At 39.3% G+C, this 21051-nt stretch overlaps 1 protein-coding gene across 4 annotated transcripts in view; it reads right to left on the bottom strand.

Moving 5' to 3' along the window:
• The window catches only part of SEMA3D (semaphorin 3D), a 132001-nt gene that overhangs the window by 52067 nt on the left and 58883 nt on the right, over nt 1-21051 (bottom strand). For all 4 annotated transcript variants that reach the window (XM_039723764.1, XM_039723765.1, XM_039723763.1 and 1 more), the window contains exons 4-7: nt 13383-13445; nt 11448-11567; nt 7005-7098; nt 3617-3745 (exon numbers count right to left, since the gene is read on the bottom strand). In XM_039723764.1, the coding sequence (XP_039579698.1) occupies nt 3617-3745; nt 7005-7098; nt 11448-11567; nt 13383-13445 (406 nt within the window). The remainder of the gene's footprint in view (nt 1-3616; nt 3746-7004; nt 7099-11447; nt 11568-13382; nt 13446-21051) is intronic.

The raw sequence follows: 21051 nt of genomic DNA, 5'->3' as shown, positions 1-21051 counted from the left end.
GATTTTATACTACTGTTTGTTTTCCCATAGACAGAGCTATCTCCCCCCCCTCCCCACCCACCCCCTCCCCCCACTATCTGCTTAAGCAGCAGATCTTCACACATATTAAGTTCATGGCTAGATTGTATGTAACCAGCCCAGGGATTAATGGCTTCGTGAGCTCTGGCAATGGGTGGTACATGTGTTGCTAGTGCTTTTTTTTATGTGGTCTGATAGGAAAAGCTGATACAGATGGTCCTTCACTGCTGGGGTGGCTGTTTGTTACCTGCTGGCCATCACCCCCTTCTGAAACCAGCATTTTTGGCAGTGGAGAACTTAGGCTCAGAAGAAGAGAACCACAAAGGAATGGCTGTCCCAGAAAACAAAGAAATTAAAAAGCAACCCGAAACAGTGGGAAGCAGCACCTCTGTGTACTTGGGCTGCCAGAAATACATGGCATGACAGAATACAAAGGACAGTGCTTACCTCATTTACCATAACCACCTAGAAGTCAAGCTCCTAACCCATTCTCAGCCAGGTTCCCTCTCAGGGAGGGACAAAGTGACAATGAATAATCCTATTTTAAGGCAGATTCCTACAATAGGCGGGGTGAGTCACCCTCTGGAAGTGTCACCTCGCTCAGTAAATTACAGAGGCAAGCAAAGGACTGAGCTCAGACAGGATGCTAGCTCTTGCCTTTTAGAGCTAAGGGAGCTGAATCCCATCCAAAGTTCTCAGGATATAAAGAACTCATTGCCTCCAAGACTTTGCCCTGGAAAAGGCGACTAAATTGCTATGAAAAAAGTGAAAAGGAAAAAAAAAGAGGTGAATGCAATTCAAGGAAGAACTCGTTCCAGCTATGGCCTTCTCTTCCTACGAAGGAGGCAGCAATGTGCAGCTGCTCAGTGGATGCCTGTGTGTAGGGCTGTGGGTGCTCTCCTCTGCCCACGGGGCTGGCACGGGGCAGACTTGGTTCCAGTGGGTGGCTTTGCCATCCGGAGAGGGGCCACCAGCCCCACGTGCCTCGTCCCTGGGCGAGACAGCTCCAGTGAGCAGCTGTGGGAAGGCCTGAGAGCCCAGCCCTGCTCCCCTCTGCCCCAGTGCCACCCTGGCGGGAGTACGAGCACGTGTGAGCCTGAGTCATGGGAAAGATTAGCTGCCTTCCTCCTTCCCCCTCCGTGGAGCTGCTATTCAGTCACTGAGATTAGGACATGTCTTAATTAGCCAAGATAGAGATGCCCTGCAAGGAACTGGAAGGTATCCCACGCATTTTTCCCTCGTGCTTTGTCTTTACCTCCCTTCCCTCAGGGAAGGATAATTTTGTTTCCAGAAACAGAATAAGACTAAACTTTAAAAATATTAAGGTGCATTATAGCAAAACTTCCTTGGCCCTCAGGAAGAAAACAAGTTGTACATTTTATGCTTATCCTAAGTAAAACATGAGTCATGCATGGTAATAATTTATTTCCAATTGTACAATTATCCAAGTATGTACAACTTTTACTGGAGGTCTAACACATGCTTCGTAAATGGGCAGTTGATTGGGGAAGAGGGGATTTACATGAGATGGGAGTTTTGAATCTGAAATCAAGTAAATATTTTCTTTATACCAATACTGGCTGAAAGCACAGTAGTATGTAATTGGTAACATTACACAATAAACTAGAAATATATTGGCCACCCTATGGCTTATAGCAGAAATGATGCCGTCATTTCAAGTTGCACTTAAAATTTTCTCCAACCTTAAAAGGACTGTTTCAAAATATTAAAAGCACCTAGTTTATGTCTATGCCTCTTAGTATAACACTGAATGGATTGTGTTTGTGAAGTCTTAGACAGAATTGTGACTGCAGGGTTTTATATGGCTGGAAACAAGGTAAACCTGAAGAAAATATAGGGTCTTCAGTGTTTATATAGTGTGGGGCAATTTTCACCTCACAGTCTAGCACACTAAAGCTGTTTTTCAGACCCAGACATATTAATATACTGTTCTCCTTAGAAATGCTTCACAAATACAGATGCTTTAAGTGAAAACAGAATAAATCATGAATCAATCTAAATGAGAGAGGAAAGGCAGACACCCCTCCCCCCCAAACTAAAACATCTAAACATTTCTCAAACCTACAGTTTATTGTGTTTTCTTGTACTGTTCCCTTGCCTCAAACTGCTCATGAAGAAACAATAATAAGAGAAAGAAATGTTTGGAACTGTATCTTTAAGCTACAAGTTCTTTTGGACTGGCAACTGAACCCTGTGATGCTCATCAATGTGGATCTATACTAATGATTACACCAGATGTTCCTCAGGGCCAAACCGCAGTAAACCTTTGTTTTTACCTTATTACTGCATCCCTTAGGAAAGCAGCTACCCAGACACCTTTCCATGCTGAGCATCTGCAGGCCATCAGTGATAAAATTGGATATGGAGTTGCATGGCTAATCATAATTAGAGAACTGACTGCTGGAAGGACCTATCATGGTCTGTATCACAGTCCATTTCTGCTCTGCACTGCACAAGGGGTGTGTGGAAATGAGGGATGAAGATAAGAGAGGTAGGACAAGAAACACTTTCAGCACAGGAAATGAAAGTAGGATAGGTCAGTGGAGTGACATTCTTCAATCTCCTGTCTGGAAAGGGAAACCTGATTTTTAAGTGGCTTTTTCTTTTTATCCTTATCTCACATCAGAAATCCTGGGGTTACAGAGATGCATCTAGATAGAAATTTAAGGCAACAATACAGAAGAAGGAAGGGAAAAATTATTAAGAAAAAAAAGAACATTTCCTCTTGTTGAGGTCTCAAAGAGTTAAGAGGCAAAATTATCCTTTTTAGAAACTGTCTGCTGGGAAGACAACTTAACCCTGTGGTCAGCAGGCCCTGGCCTTACACTGCACCCATAATAGTCACACAGGCATCCTGAGCCAGGGCCAGTGTTGCCACATCTTTAAAGACAGTTGACAGCTAAACGGGGGATGCTTTAATTGTGCAGGGTTAGCTTGTGAGTGAAGTTTTCCATGTTACTCTGTGTGTGGTTTGAGACTGGCTGGGTGCAAATGCAGCCAGTTTTTTAGAGGGTTTACTAGCTCACAATGTTTTTTAACGGGCAAGAAAAAGCAGTGTTTTGCTTGGGAAGCTATTTTAGTGTGCCCTTAGTGGTTTTAAAATGATCCTCACAGCAACAAAGGGTATTTTTCCCCCTGAAAAATGAAAAAAAAGACCTCCTACCAAAAAATGTGGGATTTCCAGTCTTTACAACATGCTATACAGAACAGCTTATAACAAGTGATTCGAAAATACAGTTTAAAAAATTATTCTGACAAGACTCGATATAGATGCATTTCAGTCATGATATTATTTCCATTGTAGGATTATACACAGATATACAGATAAAAGACAGAAACTATGATTAAGTCTTATGCTCCCACTCTTCCCTTAATTAGCATTTTCACCTCTGTGACTTTTCTCAAGTGCACTTCTGTTCCACTGAGCTTTTTAAAAAAAGCCTACGTAATCCAAAGCCTCCATGATACAATATCTGTATTTATAGTTACTGGACATATATTTATATAAGGAAGGAGCTATTAACTTCAGAGAGGCAGGGACAATGCAAATGACAACAGCATATGTTTGGGATCTTACCAGTAAGCCAGTAATGTTCAGAAATGTCAGTTCTGATGTAATGATGGTCGTGAGAAGGGCCCAGAGAACGTGTCAGAGCAGTGTCTTTGCCAAGGAAATCAGAAGCTGTTCCAGCATAAAGATACTCATCTGCAAATGAAAAAGAAATAGGGTTCCTACAGCTGTGGCATAAAAAAAAAAATAAGACTATTTACATTTTGTTGGGTGGAAAACACCTGTGTATAATTGGTCTATAAACTAATTTAATGCTTTAAAATATTATTGGGTCATATTTTAGTGGGGTTTTTGGTTATGTGAATTTATTTACATTTAAATGAGGGTGATATTTATGTATCTGAGAAGTAACACAGTCAAAGCCTAATTTTCAAATCTTTTAGGCATCCAGAAAAGTAAATTTCCCAGGCTTTAATGTGTACTGGGCTCTTAAGGGTATAAAGATCTATTTAATCTGAACACCCTGTCCCATACACCTGGGAGCCATGGTGAGGGCATGGCCACTTGTCCACTCCAGCCACTCCTCTGTCCCAGGACTGCCATGGCCCCAATGGCTTTGCTGCTCCAGAGACACAAAAACAGGATGGATACTTCTCCACTGGAATGTTGCAGCTTGGCCCATTCCTGCAGCAAGGATCTCCATCCAAAACTTAATTCACAAAGAGGAATTCAGGCACAAATTCAAGGAATTTGTGTTAATGGCGGGAATATGGCTACAGACACAAATCATCATCATTTTAACACAGAGTGGTCTCCCTAAAATAAATGACACATTTCGCTTGAATAAGGCACCCAGAACTTGTCTCTGTGACAAGGACACTACATCTGTAACAGAGTGCCTTGAGCTTGCTGCAACTACAGTCACTATTTGCTCTTCTGCCCTTTTTGTGGGCAATGAAAATGCTAAGAAATGCACAACATTTTCTGTTTCCCTTCAGATCTCAGTACTTTTCAAAAAGAAGCAAAGAAACATTATCACTGTAAACCTTTTTTTGTTTTTTACCACATAGTGCATTTTAAAATACTCTTTTTTTCTGTAAAATAACAAGCTTTATTTGTGGGACCAGGTTTTTTGGTATTTTTTGTTTAATAACTTGCAGAAATAAATCCTTAGAATTCATAAAAACAAAATCGTTCATGTTCATAAATTATTATTTTATAAAATCTATATGATACATAAAAATCCCCTTCCAAAAGTTCCTTATCCAGGTTTTCTGATACTCCTGGGTTGAAACATTTCACAAGATCTTTCAGAGAGAAGCCTTTGTTGAATGTGAATGCAGAATAAATACCATTCAACACTGATGTTTGTGCTTTCATTTGCAGAAGATGTAAATGCACTTTAAAAAATAAGATCAAGGGGGGAAAAAAAATCAACAAACCAACCCACAACCCATGATCCACAAGCCCTTTATTTGTCCAAAAAAGATCTATCATCTTTCTTTTTACCTCATTATTATTGTTACTTCTGTATTATTTCCATGACAGTTGTGGAAAGCACATCTTTCAGACAGCATGTTGCCTTTGTAAAGAAACAAAAGTGCATTCTGAAAGGTATTTGTCATAATGAGGAATGGGCAGGGTAATTGGTGTTTGCTAACTGACAGGCACTCGGTGATCGATACATCTGAAGGGCCAACAGAAATTCTCCATCCTTGCTTAGGCTCTGCTGACAAGGCATTTTCAGCACTCCTCTTGGCATTTGGTATCTCTCATTCTAAGTTCCTGTTACGTCCTGAACAGTTTTGGTGAGTGGTAATTTATAATAGAGGATGGATGATGAGCAGGTGATTTTTCAGTCAAAAAAACCTAGTTTTTGAAATTTATCTATGGGTCTACTTGAAGTGATATATCATGTAGTACTCAGATTACTTATTTCTACAAAGATTGAAAATTACTCAGTGGCATTAACTTACATATATGAATGAAAATATAGTTAGATATTACTTAGCTCATAAATGTATAACTGAATAAAAAGTGTTCTCTGAAGGATATAAGTAATCTTTACTGCCATTTGGCAGATAAATAAAAGTAGATGAAAAGAAGTGACTTGCCAAGGTTACTCTGCTCATTAGTGGCAGAGATGGGAAATGATCTCACCTGAGCTCCAGAGCAGCATCTTACCTATGAACTATACTGCTCTCCTAGTTCACTTGGGAATAATATCCAATGATAGACCAAAACCACATTCTCTGGTTAGGCCTGTAACTCTTTACAGTGCTCCTTGTACTTTACTGTGAAGCACTGGACACCAGCCACAGTCAAAAAAGGGATACTAGAATACCCTGAACATTAATTTTATCTTGCTCAAAAATTGTTACGCAGCAAAGTCCCTGTCTTAGCTAGCTGAAAGACAGCAGCTTCTTCATTTCACAAGATTTAATAGAACAGTCTAAGCATGAGAGTGCTACTGAAATTAGGCAATGCTGTAATAAATCACAGAGTTCTACTGCTTGCATTAAAAAAAAAGTTTAAAAAAAAAGTTAAAGTTTCTGGAACCCCATTTTAAAAATAGACTTCACGGTCATTAAAGAGTACTAGGGGTCTCTGAGAAGAATAAGCACAGGCTTTAATCTATTGTTTTTAATAAAGGAAGTCCTGCCCCATCTGTAGGGTCAGAATCACAAATCATCTATCTTATTATCTGAGAATAAAGACTGAACATTAGTCATATTCTTTTTATAACACAGAGTGACCGATACTTCAAAGCACTGTCACCACTGCTCTTTGGCTGTAAATGAAAATGTCATGGTGCTTCACTCTTATCTTGTATTCATATGCTCGACAGACAAGTTAAATGAAAATTGTCCAAAGCTATGAACCAAACCATGACAAAAGTAGCTCTTATAGTGATTTGAAATCCAGAGGTCAAGCTGACATTCCTCAGCCCCAAATGTCAGACCACACAGTGCTGCGATGCACGCAGCAGGCAGAGTGCACTATCTGCTCCTCGCTCCCGGCTTCAGAAGTGGCTACTCGAGTAAATAGAAACCTCAGAAACGTATTTATGGAAAGAGTGCATGTCAGCAGACTTCAAAGGGCAGAACATATTGATAATTGCAGAAAGAGGCCCACAAGGGCTTCAAACACTCTCTGTCCATGTGGGTTTTTTTGTTGGTCTCTTAAAGGAGCAATGACTGTGTGAGGGTGAAACCGCCTCCCTGCCCAGCTGACAGAGGCTTCACTGCCATTCTAATGCCTCTGTTTGCACTGCTGCCCTTCCAGCTCTCTGGTGTCTGCTGCCTGAAGGCTTCCCCAGCTCTGAGAGCACAATCCAGCACTGGAAACACGACCAGTGCCAGAGGAGCTCCAGCAGTGGCATCTGCTGAGCCCCTGGGCTTGCACAGAGCCATCGCAGCTCCGAGGGCAGCACCTGGCTCTGGTGGCTCCTTACCTGCCATCACTGAAGCAAATGGCTGCTGGGGGTCGAAGGGGCACTTCAGCCTGCCAGACTCCAGGTTCTGGGTATCCAAACGGAACACCATCTCCTGAGAATAAACACAAATTCGTTATTCTGGTGTGGCTACAGAGAAAAACTCACTGAGACAGCCTGCTCTGCAAGCATACAAAGTGAAGGTTTTTAGATCATGCAGCTGTCATCTCAGCATTGATGTTTACAGTCTATGTCTGTTTCATATCTGGATTTTTTCACTCAGTGTTTTACTGTATCCTGGTCACTCTATAGTGAAACACCAATCTTAAAAAAAATACAATTATTTTCAGAAAAAAAAGAGATGCATTGTTCATTTCTCTCCAATTAAAAGCTGGATTGTACTTAAAAGGCACTGGCTTCTATTTGGGAAAGTGCTGATAGACTGTGTTGCAACAGGAGACCCTGAAGGGATTCTGGCTGACTCTGAAATTTCTCCAGGGACTGCTGAATAATGTTCACAACAGACATAGTTCAGACCCTTTTAAAATGAAAGCAGCATATGCTCTGTCTTATTATTTTTAACAAGGCTAAAGATACAAGAGATATCAGAATAGTTTCTTCCTTGTAGCTTCCAAATACAGTATGATTAATTCCTGGGCCACAGAACAAGAGCATAGAGGAAGATAAAGACAGTAAGTTATTTAAAAATTATTGCCAATGTTCTCAGTGGGCAATCAACAACTCGATTCCCGTAGGCATCTATTTGAAGCTTTATTATAGTTTTGAATTGCCAGCAGGGGTTCTTTTACTTGCCCTTTTCAATGGTTTCCTGAAAGTGCAGTTAACCTGAAATCCATAGTAAGTCCTGTTGAAGGCAATTTGATAGCTCACAGGTGTAAAGTGAATTCTCTGCAGGTATAGGGAGTTCATCTTCAGAACCGTGCTGCCTTTAAGAGAGGGGAGATTTCCTACAGAAGTGCTTTTAACGTTTTCCTTTAACATGCTTTTCTACCTACAGGGATATTTAAAATCCCACTAGTGCTCAGAAATCGAATCAATGTATTATAGAAACAAAAATTTAGAAGCTAGTTTTAAGAAAAAATCAAATCATCTCCATGATTTCATCAATTAAAAATGGTTTAGGAGATTTTAATTATTTTAATTATTCCTTATCTCTACCTTGCAAGAGGCCAGGAGAGTACAAGCAAGTATGTCCAAAGAGTGTGACAAGCAAGTATGTCCAAAGATGGCCACATAGGATTAGACTTCACAACACATTAATTCAATTCATCCTTAATGCACATCAGATTATAAATGACCAAACCTTTCTATGTTATTGAGGTGCCTCCTAAACTCTCTAGGCTCAGAAGACAAAAGCCCAGGATATTGAATAATTAAGCTCCTTAAGAGAAAAGAAAAATCAATTCCAATCTGGGAACATAAATTCAATTTCCTCCAGCAATCCAAGCTCGTAGGAAGCAGAATTTAATCAACAAAAAACTCGTTATTACCTTCCCAAACCTGTGGAATATCAGTGAAACTACATTCTCAGGCTGCTGAAGTGAGCATGGCAAGGACAAAACTAAACTAAAAATTAGGTTGTTTTTTTTTCCTGACAATGCTGGTGTCCCATTGTTCTTTGTTCTAGGATGTGGAAGCCTGAGCAGCTCAGAGAACCCTTGCCTTATCACATGGGAAGAGGCTGTTTGCAAGCCCAGCAGTGCTCAGGGGACCAAGGGAGTTACAGATCAACATCAAATATTTCAGACTTCACCCAGACAAACTAATGGACACTACCAGGCATTCACACAGAATTAACCTCCTGCTTTCACTTCAGGCAAAGCTTTCAAAGAAAAGAGCATCCCTTGGAGAGCTGTGGCTAACAGCATCAACCAGGCCAAGCCTCTTCCTCACCAGCCAAGAGAAGTTTTGGCAGTGACTCGAGCAATAACAAGACTAGGACTTTAATCCCCTTTAATTGTGTGATCCCGTTGGGGATTTGTACTGCTTCAAAAGCAGTGGCTGCTGTGGTTTTGCGTCACCTGATCCACAGTGTTTTCCTCTCTGTTTTCACAGCACTGGCAGTGGCCAGGAGAGCACTGTGCAGATCCACCAGTAGCTTTCAAAGGTCAGCAGAGCACTGCCTGGCTTCACCATGAGGCTATCTCAGGGCCAGGCTCTCCCAAGCATCCCACATCTTCCTGGAGAGGTTGCTAATTACCAGACACTCATTATCTGTTATTACAACCCAGAGATTTAAATTATTTTTTTTTTTAATTTTAAAAAAGTGAGGGATTGAGGGATGGAAAGAAGAAAAAAATTTAAGAGAATGGATTTCCTGGCTTCAGTTCCAAAAAAGGAGATATTTTCAACTGCCTGTCAAATTCGTATCACTGGGCCTATCCTCAGCACCCTCCTGCTTTGTCACATTTATCTGGAGAGGCGGTGGAAGGATGCTGGCTGAAGAGTGTTTGGGCCTCCAAGAAGGAAAGGGAAAATATGCCTGATGCCATTCAAGGCTGATAAGTCAGTAGGAGGCTGTAGAAAAGCTGCTCTGACAGAAGAGGCAGGAGCAGTGCTGAACACGGTCCAACCTACCCCTGCAGCTGAGCAACCAGGAGGAATGTGGGAGAGGCAGGACTGGGGGACAGTGAAGGGATTAGGAAATACAATACCAGGATTCTTCTTCCATTTCCTCTCACAAGGTAATTGGTCATGTCTAGCTGAGACAGACCCCTTGTCTAGACTGGCTGCCGGACTGAACAGTCAGACCAAATCCATAATTTCATAAGGTCTGGTGAAAACAACCTTCACAAATGAAGTAGATGAAATGAAGTAGGGCAATGATAGAGTGAATAAGGAATCTTGCTAATGACCCAGAGGTAAACCTGAGCCTTATTTATACTCTTGCTGAGAGCTGTTCTGGTCTATTCAGCTGTGTATTTGATCATTCAGCTAAGAAATCAGCATGATACAAGGGATCTTACACCCAGTTGCTTCAACTGGAATATTTAAAGTAGCAAAGCAGTCTACAGACTTATTTCACTGTAAGCCAAATCATACACCACATACCATACAATACCAGGAGCATTAATGGTTTATTAGGCAAAGAACACTACTGTGTACATTTCTCACAGCTTCAGTTTTCTGTTGCACGGAAAACACATTGGTCATCCAACCCACAGACTGTGGGGTACATAATAACAGATCTCAGTCTGGGCAAGCATTAATCCCTTTTTTTCTTCCATAAGGAACTTCCCTTGATTCCATGCATCAGTGACAGAACAAGGTGGAACAACTTTAAATGAAATAGGGTAGGTTTAGATTAGATTTTGGAAAAAAATTATTCCTTGTGAGGGTGGTGAGGCAGCACCATGGATCACCCAAAGAAGCTGTGGATGTTCCATCCCTGGAATTGTTCAAGGACAGGCTGGAGTGAGCTTTGAGCAGCCTGGTCCAGTGGAAAGTGTCCCTGCCCATGGCAGGGCGGGTGGAATTGGTTGGTCTTTAAGAGCCCTTTCCACCTAAACTGTTCTATGATTGTTATTCTGTTTCAGGTTAATCCATTTAGTAACTTTAGATGCCATTTCTTATATTCCAGAATTTTACCCAGCCTTGAAGAAAAGAGAAAGCTATTTCTATAGCAGCATAGGAAGCTTGCACCACAGGCAATCAGCCAGACAGATCACATCTCAACACTGTCTGAGAACAGCGCCAGTGGGATAAATATAGCCAAGGTGTGATACACATAGGAGTTAAAAAGAGACTTGTGTACTAAGTGGCTGCTTGACGCAACACCAAAATTCTTCTGTTTTGGGGGTTAGGTCTCAAACATTTACCACTTAGGATAGAGATTTCTTTGTCACCACAAATGAAGACCAATCAGCTGCTAAACTTCAGCTCAGGAATATGCCACCAGTGATGGACGACACCCAACACCTCCTTAGTAACCAGACTGCAACACATTACAACGTCCTGAGATGTTGTCCTTGCACTCAGGCTCAGAGACCCTTTCAAAGTGTTCATTACTCTCATGCACGAGGCATAGGAATCCCTCTGTGGGCCAAGGGTATATGTACATTAAAAGACAGAACTACAAGTTTCATCTTGAACTCTGAATGTATGTGTGTAAGGAAAGTATGTGCAGAAATGACTTACTAGAAAGGAAGACATCTGGGTTAGATGTTCTCTTCACTTAGTTAATCACATGGAAGTGTCATTCCAAAGAACTTTGTGTATTAAGCCTGAGGAAAGTGCTTTGTTCAAAAGTGATATGCACATACCAAATGTGAGAACGAGAGTTCCCGTCTGACCTGCAGAATCCACCATTTACCCTGTTATTTATGCAAGCTGCTGTCAGGTCATTTTTTACACACTCACATAGTATTTTCCAATCTATGATGAATGTTAAACAAGATGAGGGCTATTCCTTGACATGTCACACTAGTGAGAAAGTTAAATTACCTCTTTGTGAGTTCCAAGTTCAATGTATCCACAGAGAGGGTGAAACGCTCCTGTGCCACAGACATAAACATGGGTCCGGTTGTACGGCTGAAGAACACGGATAAAATTGGCACATTCTGTCTGTTGGGAAAAGAAAGATAAAGGTTACTTTTCATGTTTATTCTTCTTTTTTACATTATACATTCTACTAAGTTACAGCCATAGCACTAGTGTATTTAAAACTACTGTAGCAGAGACTGTTTATGAAGTAGTTCAAAGCTGTGACAACTACAATTTGACAGTGGCTATCTACCAGGCACTTCATCAATCAGACCTGCAAACCTAATTCTGCTGTGAGGCTTACAGCCACAAGAAGCTGTGTGCCCACAGCACGGTTTGGAGGGTATCTGTTCAGCCTGTGTCATAGCAAACAACACCTGCCAGCAATTGGGCAGAGGTCTCAGAGCCACTGGGTTTGTCTGGCTACCAGTCCTCCTGCCTTTGCTTCCCAGCTCAGGATGCTGCACATGCTTTAACACCAAACATTGCGTTGTTAAAGTAACTGTGGTGGGCTGAAAGGCTTCAACACACTTCCAAGGGTATGCTTTGTCTCTGCACTAACCACATCCTACTGGTGACTTTTATTTGATCATTTCTGAGTTCAGTGGTCTGTCCTGGCTCTAGCTGGGCTTGGTCCTTGATGAGAAGCACAGGCAGATGCTATGTGCTCCAAGGATGATACATGGCTGGAGGAAATGGCTTGCTCTAGCTTTAGCCAAAATGAAATTAATACAGAAACACTAACAAGTACTTCAGAGGGAATACACATACTTTCTAGACAACATCCTACACCTAAGTGAGAGTCCAAAACAAGTATTTCCCTCCCAGGACCCTTTTGTTCTCTTAGTATAGAAACAGAACAGCACAAAACTTCCATATACACCAGTATAAGAATATTCCCAGTGCTCAGCAAAGGTGTTGTTTAGGTTTTGACTGCTGTAAATATAATGGTAGCAACAAGTTAGAATAAGAAGCTGAAATTCTTCAAGCAGAGAGCTGACAGTGTTTTGAGCTGGAATCTACCTTGGTACCTGACATGCTGGACAGAAATTAGGAGATTTTTTTGAGACAAAATGAGGAAATTTTATTTTACAGCCAGGAAATGTTTACATTTATGGGGCTAGGCTCTAGACACATGATGTAATCTGTGCTAAGCATAGATTATATGTGCTAAGCATACATATAAAAATCTTCAAGCAGAGAGCTGACAGTGTTTTGAGCTGGAATCTACCTTGGTACCTGACATGCTGGACAGAAATTAGGAGATTTTTTTGAGACAAAATGAGGAAATTTTATTTTACAGCCAGGAAATGTTTACATTTATGGGGCTAGGCTGTAGACACATGATGTAATCTGTGCTAAGCAAAACATATAAAAGTTGTATTGTATACACGTATGTACCTTAAATATACTTCCTAAAGAAAATCTGTAGTTCCAGGGAAAAGCCATTGAGTCTGAGATTTTCTATTAACCCTAACTGAAGCTGTCTGCAAGTTATGTTGATTTGTACACTGCTCTACTTCTCTGTTTCTTTGAAGAATTATAATGAAGTTACACTCAGGACACTCCCAAGAAAAAAAGAAGCATTTTAATGCAAAAAAAGACAATTTCATGGAAGTATTGCCTGGTATACATTTCTGAGGTAAGTCCATTCATCTCTCAGCTGCATTTATTACATCAAAGAAAAATCTAGCATGATTGCTGCCTCCGATATTGAATTTTTTTAAGTATTAGTATTTCAAAAACAATAGAAATGTAATTTTTTTAATTAAGAAAAAACACTTCGGACATTAATTCAGAAGTGTAGCAAGACCTTACTCGTGTATTTTGTGCATTTAGTAACAAACACACAGATATTCATAAATCTCAGCAATAATAAAAAAAAATCATACTTACCTGGGCATCTTTCCCAGCTAATTTGCATAATTCTACCTTTTCTTTTGCTGCAGGCCAGTAAATCTGTAACACAGTTAAAATAAAACAAAGATTATGAAGATTATAATCTGTCCTGTGACTGACAGATTAATTATTACATGAATAAACAGTTAAAACAGATTTATGCATGTTGAAAGACTTTGCCTGTAAATTGAAATGAACACGACTTCAAATACAAGATTCCACTGCAAAAAGTTAAGAAGTTTTAAATTAACCAGCTGATCTTTGTTTATTTCTTCATTGGCTACATGTACTTTTAAGAAGCATCAAGTAATCTGGCCTGGGCACCTTGTCACCATTATGTGTTTCTCTCAAAGTTATAATGAGCCAAATCATCTGGAAACTAAGCTGGTTGCAAAGCCAGGCAAATTACATTTGTGAAGAATTTAGGCCAGTGGACTTGGCATAACTGTTATGAAAAAATACTTAGCTCTTTCTGCCAATTTTGAAACAAAATGAATTAGATTCAAAAAACTAAGCCTAGCTCAAGAGAAATTTGTAGAACAAAAAGTACATCTGACAGAAATCAACAGTGCATGGTTTAAAAATGTCACCCATCAACATTAACTGAGTTTACTGAGAAAATGAAACAGAGGTTTAGGGTAGAATCATAGAGTAGAATCGTGCCACTTAGATAAGTGGCATTAAATATTTATACCATTTCTCTTTTTTAATCTGCCCTGAAGAATTATATAAAATAGGTTTTGATGTAGATGAATCCAGATGGCAAACTACTATCAGTTACTGTAATCCAAATTATGGTAGTGAAGAAATATCAACGAACAGTTCAGGTTCTGTCTCATTGATTTCAATTAAGCAGTCAAGACTGGGTATGATTTAGTACATGTTTGATTCTATTAAATTTAAAATAGAAGCTAAATACAAATTCTTCTACAACCACCCTGATAAAAATGGGTATTCTGTACTTCTAATTTTGACAAGACAAAACTATTGTTATTTCTCATAACTAATAGTAAAAACACCATAAATCACACTAATTTTTAAGCAAATATTGATTAGTACACTGCCTCAAGTCCCAGGCACCAGTCAGCAGGTCATCAGTAGTCACAAATGCCTTCTAGTAGTTTCCAATCACTCTTCACAAAATCTTAAACAGCAAATATATAAGAATGAAGAATTATTCTAATATGCATCAGGAATAAAAACATCATCAAGGAAGGATGCACAACCCAATGGCATACAAGAGAAGTTGACTGCTGTCATATTCCCTTTCATCCAGCTGTTGGCACCTTGTAGGAAGTAGCTTGACACACACAAGCTCAGTCCCACACGGGTAAGGAAAGCAAACAGCCAGTGTCCTGTGTCAAGTACCTTTATCACTTCCCAAAACCTACCGTCACTGTTTCTCTCAGTCTGGAAACACTTTTGATTTTACTTCTCCCTCTTTCATTCCCAGTGAAAATGGATGTATTGGATTTCTGCAAGGAAATTAATTTCCCCTCACGTGAATTTAGCTACCTTTCTGATAAAAACCGCTTAGCAGAGATAATGGAGTTTAAGTTACTTAAACCTCAACCCTCTACAACAATATTTACATGGAATCAGAGATAAGACAGTGTAACAGCATTGCAGCACTAGAGCACAACTTTGCTTTCCCAGAGCATTTTCTCAGAATGATGTGGTCATAGCATCCAGGTATGAAAAAGAAATCTGAAATCAGCCATGCCAGGGTGTCTGGGTGGCACAGTGCACAGTGCCAGGAAGCACAGAGGAAAGTACTGGGAATGTCAGGAAGGGCTGAAGGTAGGTCCAGTCTGGTCCCTGCCTGGGCAGAGTGGGATGAGTCTTGATAGCAACATAGGTTAGTTTAAGAAGAAAAACTGATGAACAGCTACCAGTGAAGAAAAGCTGATGAGAAGGAACAGAGAGAGTAATGTAAGATCATGGATTTCCAAACACATCTGGCCAAGGAGATTTGTCTGAGCTGTCAGGTCTCTTGTACACAAACTTTATGCCCAATTCTGCCCAAGATCCCTGAATCATTTACAGGAAAGACTAGAGGCCAAGGGGCTTGGAAGATGTCTGGCCAAAGTTTAGTTATCCAATTAGGCAGACAAGATGTCCCTTTGTAGGCTTTTGAAAATGCCCAGCTCTCCTTGTCAAATACACAGAAGAACTGGAGGAATTAAAAACCGAGACATCTGCTTCAAGGCATCAGAAGTGTTAATGGACTTGACTTAACCTCAGTTCTCCTACAGATTCCTTTATGGGAACTAGTGTTTGTCCTACGAGGCTGAAATACACACACTCCCACTTCTATGGTAATTGACCACAGACAATTATATTAAAAAATCAATTGTTTTACTCTCTAGTTACTCAACAGCCTCAGTATTTAGCATTATATAAGGCCACATTAGACAATGAAAAGTGAAGCTAAGTGATCCAACTTGAAAATCAATTTGCAATTATATATGGAGGAGTAAAAGTGATGCTTATTTGCTTTATATATGAGAAATGAGAGGTTCCCAGAAACTGTCAGTTCTAAATTGTAATAGATCACTAAAATTGCACAATGAATAATGAGTCGATGCGCTGAGCAAGAAATCATAAGCCTCATTTTTCATTACAGGACATGCTCTGTAACAGTACCACAGGTCTGGTTCCCTAAAACACTGACACAAGTAACGTCACACATCTGTATTGACTTTTCTGTAGGGGGTGAAATTGAGTTTTACTATAGTATTTTAATCCAGTAAGTTACTTAGTTTTTACAATATTCCAAAAAATAAGACAACATGCTCCTGTAGTTTCTGTTAGATTTTAAATCATTGAGCTTTTAAATGGTTTGCAGCTTTGAAATTGGCAATTTTTAATTTTTTTTATTTTTCTATTTGCATGCTTTATTCACAATCGTAACAGCTAATCAACAAATTTTTTTTCCCAAATTCCCCAATAAGCAAAAACTTCAAGGAATGGGAACAAAAACCATATAAACAGGCACTAGATATTAAAGGTGACAACAACATTGACTTAAGTTATAACAATTTTGTGTTACAAACAGTACAAACAATATATTTAATATATTTTGTAGTTTCATCTGTATTTGAAATGTATGGAGAAATCTTAGAATAGCTTAGTGGAGTTACTGAATTTAAGGCAAGAATCCAACCAGTTGGAATATGTGAACTATATACCTAAACAGGATTCTTTTCTAATCTTCAGTTTATTTTCCTTTTAAAATAACCATATCAAAATTCCAAAGGTTGGCTACTGTCATGATTTCCAGATTTTATCTTCTATTGCCCAATTAAAACAAAAAACAACCTTACCACCATTACTTTTAAATCATTCTTCAAATATTTTCTTAAATTTAGCAACAGGAAAGAAATTAAATTCTCCTAATAAATGAAATTTAATAAGCTCTTTTTTATCAGAGACAAAGAATACCTCCCAGGAGTACGAAATTAAGCAGTACATAAGCGTAGGACAGATAAGGTATCACTTTAAAGGGTAGCTGGAAATTGATTTCTAATTAAAACAAAACATTTAAAACCACAAAGGTCTTTCCCAAGTCAGGAGCAGCAGTTTTCTAAAAGTAACATTTTCCTGTCACTAAATATGCATTTTTATTATAAAAAAGGAAAGAAAAGGAAAGCCAAAAAAAAAAGTAAATGTGTATTTTTTATATATATATATATATAAGAATTGGTATGTGGATGATATATATATACACACAAATACATACACATGTGTATATACCTATGTGTGTGTGCGTATATATGTATAAAAATATATGGATCCATCCTTCTCATTCCCAAAGAGCTTAATTTCAGCTGCTGTCATTAATTAATAATACTGGTATTTTACTCATTTTTCAGTATCTCTCTTTCTCTATCAGATTTTATTCCTAAGGTAATACTTCAGACTATAAATCCTAAGGAGAAGGGATTCTCAAAAATAAAACAGAGAAGTCTGATTACAAAAAAAAAAAAGTGTGAAATTACAGCTTTTTCAATAATCACTTCTAATTAGTCTTCTAAATCTAGGATGGTGCAGGACTTCATAAAATGAGTGGAAAATGCTATATATTGTCCAACACAAAAGAGGAAGATCAAAAACTACCTAAACAATTAAAAAACTCATTGGTCTTACTTCATCTGTTTGCAAGGTTTCAAAACAAGTTTTTAGTTAGGGAAGGAAACACAAGTTTCCAATGAAAATGGAGTGTGGTAGAGAAGACAATATAACTTGGTAAACAGACAATCGTTCACTCTAATATTGCACTTTATTAACCCAGCTGAAGCACATTAAGGTGCCTCATGGCTCCACTTAAGTATTTACTAAATTGTCACATGGAAACTGATTAGCTCAGCTCCAAAAAACAGGCACTAGTACAAGAAAAAAAAATGGTCTGTTAAGTAAAGAACTTGAGGTAGGAAGTTACTCAAGAAGTCCCTCAAGGAACAGAGATCATCCTATTTCATGTACCCTTCAGTAACCTTGGTAAAAACCCAGAACTCTGCCACAACCCATGCAGGTGACAGAAGGTTGAGAAGCACCAGTGATACAAATGGAGTTGAATTATGCAGGAAGAATCAAAGAGCTCTGAAGACCAGAATTATAAACAGCCAGAGGAAATGGGTATAAACTGCTCATAAATAAATATCTATCACAGATCACAGATTTTAACAAAAATTAAATCTGAAACATTGGAGTAACAAAGATCTGTTCCACAGCAACAACATTCCTAAAGAAGTTGCATGAAGCACCCCAAAGAGCCACTTACAACAGCTGGGTTATGAGAGGAATAACTGCTCCATGAGGTAGGTGGTGCTGATAGCAGGGAGTGAGACCAATTGACCAACGTGACTCCTTCCAGTTTCAGATCCCCAGGACAGCCACGCTCATGCCAGCAGCAAGCACTTGAGTGTCCCATTGAGGCTGTCAGCTTTCAGCAGCCCTGGGGCTTTCACCAGAGCCTCTCCTGTGCCTGATGTTGTGCAAGTGCTGCAGCACTTCTCTACCAGTGCAGCCCGTGGTACCACACACCCCAAAGTGCTCTGCTAGTGGTGCATGGAGCACCAGCAGGGTGTGTCCCTGCCAGGACTGAAGGGCATCAGCTCACCATCAGGTCTCAAAATACTCCCACACTGAATCTAGAGCTTGGGAAGAAGGGGATTGCTCCCTTCCTACCTCAAAGGAATAAAAAGTGAAAAAAGCATTTAGATGAAAATACAGATCTTAAACAGCTGCTTGAAGCAGCAAGAGAAGGCCAGCTTTCTTCCCTTGTTTCATTCTGTGTACTAGATATTCATCATACTGATGCTTGAGGGAAGGTATGCAATACAATTACAGCTTTCTAGGCATCAAAATGTCGTATTAAGGCTTTGTGAAGCATGCACACTATAACTCAGAATCTTAGGCTCACTGGCATGGGTAAATTCCCCATATGACAGTCCCAACTGCAGCTTCCGAAGAACAAAGACAGATTGAGTTGTAAACCCTTTGTCACAATGGCATAAGCAATATACTCCCCCTGAGAAACTCTTCTCCGTGAAAAACTACCCCCCTGTGCGAAAAAAAAAAAAAATTAAAAATAAAGGATTCATGACTTAGCTCAATGGGACCATAAAATGAGTACAGTAAAGAGGGCAACATGAGCCAAACAGACTGAAGAAAACCAGGAGACAGTCTAATCCTAGTTTTGTTATTGCCTTACTATATGTGACAGTCAGGTCTCAATTTTCCCACCAGTAACATGACAATAATGTGACTTTCTTTTTTTTTTTTTTCATTTATTTTCTTGATTTTCTGAAGAACTTTGTAATTCATAGCTCAAAAATCAAAAGCAAAGAAAAACAGTAAGATCAAGGAGCACTGAGAAAACATACGACAGTGATCCAATAAGAATGTCACCCTGCTGCACAAGACAATATCACAAATGTCATGCCCCAATGCAATAAGAGTGGGTGTTCATGGATTGTATCCTGAGAACTAGGACATTTGTCACTGCTGTATACTGACCCTGGGTCACTTCACTGAAAATTACTGCAAGCACTAAAAATTTACTGAATTTCCCAGAAAACACTGGAAAGAATTTAATGCATTCTCTGTATTATTTTGTGGAAAACAAAGAGTGTTACAATTATCACAGAATCATAGAATATTGTGAGTTGGAAGGGACCTACAGGGATCATTGAGTTCAACTCTTAAATGAATGGCCTGTACAGGGACTGACCCCATGACCCTGACATTATAAGCACCATGCTCTAACAAACTGCACTAATTAATGAGAAAATTATCTGATTTTAGCACACCATATTCATGTATCTCTAAATAAATAAATATCTCACATCTGCTGCATTAATGTGGGCAGTATGGAAGTCCACAGCTTGGGGAACTGGACAGATTGTCCTCACACACAAATCCTAACAGGAAGGTTACCCTAAGCAGGTCTTGCTATTGACTCCCACTGTAATTGCTGTACTCTGGAATTCAATATCTTCAGCAAACAAAGTCATCAGCAAACAAAAGAAGCTGAAACATCTAAGTTCCTCATCTAAATTTCTCCCTGTATTTGAAAATTAATCAGGCTGTCCTTAGTGCTTTTTCATCTAGCATTCTTCATAGCAATTTCATCAAGGTTTAGCGAACTCCCAGAAAGAGATCCTTAAAAGCCAAGAATGTATCCTTAATATTTTTACATCTCCCACAGACCTTCACCTGTAGTACTATTTCCCATACCTGCAACACGAATCCAGGAAATAAAGTGACCAGAATTTCCATCTCCAATTATTTCATAGTAACAGAAAATTTGATCTCTGATAGATATAATCTGATGTAACAGGAAGGGGGAAAGAGAGAATATGAGGCTTGTTTCAAAGTGATTTACGACACAGCAGGAATGCTGGTGTCAGTGTACAGCATTCTTTATTTTCATGGCGCTGTCAAACTGAGTAAAATGCACTGGAAGCCAGAGGAAAATAAAAGTTGTGTATCTGGAAGACATTCACAAGATTTTGGTATCTCAAATTTGGCAGGTGGCTGTTAGAGTGAAACTTCATATTAGAACCAAATGGGCTTTAATATTGCATCTGTCTGCGACAAAGCAACATCTCCACATGCCCCACTTCTCCTCTTAAACTGTGATCTCCAACACAACTTAAGTAGCAGCCAATAATTCCATCCTCAAGGGTTTTCTGAAAAGTGCATTTTCACGTGTATGTTATGAGCACATGTGAAAGCTTAAAGAAAATAGACCAGATGCTGATTTCATTTACTCTGGATGAAATCTTAAAAGGCATCAGTGCTTCTACGCTTCATTTTCCACAGGGTAACCACAGCAGACTTCTGACTATTGTCTATTTCTCCTAAAAGGAAACCATACACCAGGATTTTTAGGGTAAATGACATTGCTCCTGACATGTTTATCACTTCAGACTAAAAACAAATCTTACCTTTGAAAAAGTCAATGACCAATATAACCAAATGTTTTCAGAGAGCCGGATACTGGCCATTCTTTATAGCTAAACACACGAGCAAAACACAAAAACGGCAGCGGATGTTTATGGGAACATAAATTATGGCAACAATGCAAAAGGAAATAACAGAGACACTCTCTTCCACCTAAGACTGCTGTCATTCTGGATTCATACTGCTTTCTTCACGT

Source organism: Passer montanus, unplaced genomic scaffold (assembly GCF_014805655.1).
Source record: "Passer montanus isolate IOZ18808 unplaced genomic scaffold, ASM1480565v1 scaffold50, whole genome shotgun sequence".
Classification (NCBI taxonomy): domain Eukaryota; kingdom Metazoa; phylum Chordata; class Aves; order Passeriformes; family Passeridae; genus Passer; species Passer montanus.
The sequence above is the reverse complement of the archived record's forward strand: the minus strand, read 5'-3'. Positions and strand labels throughout refer to the sequence as shown.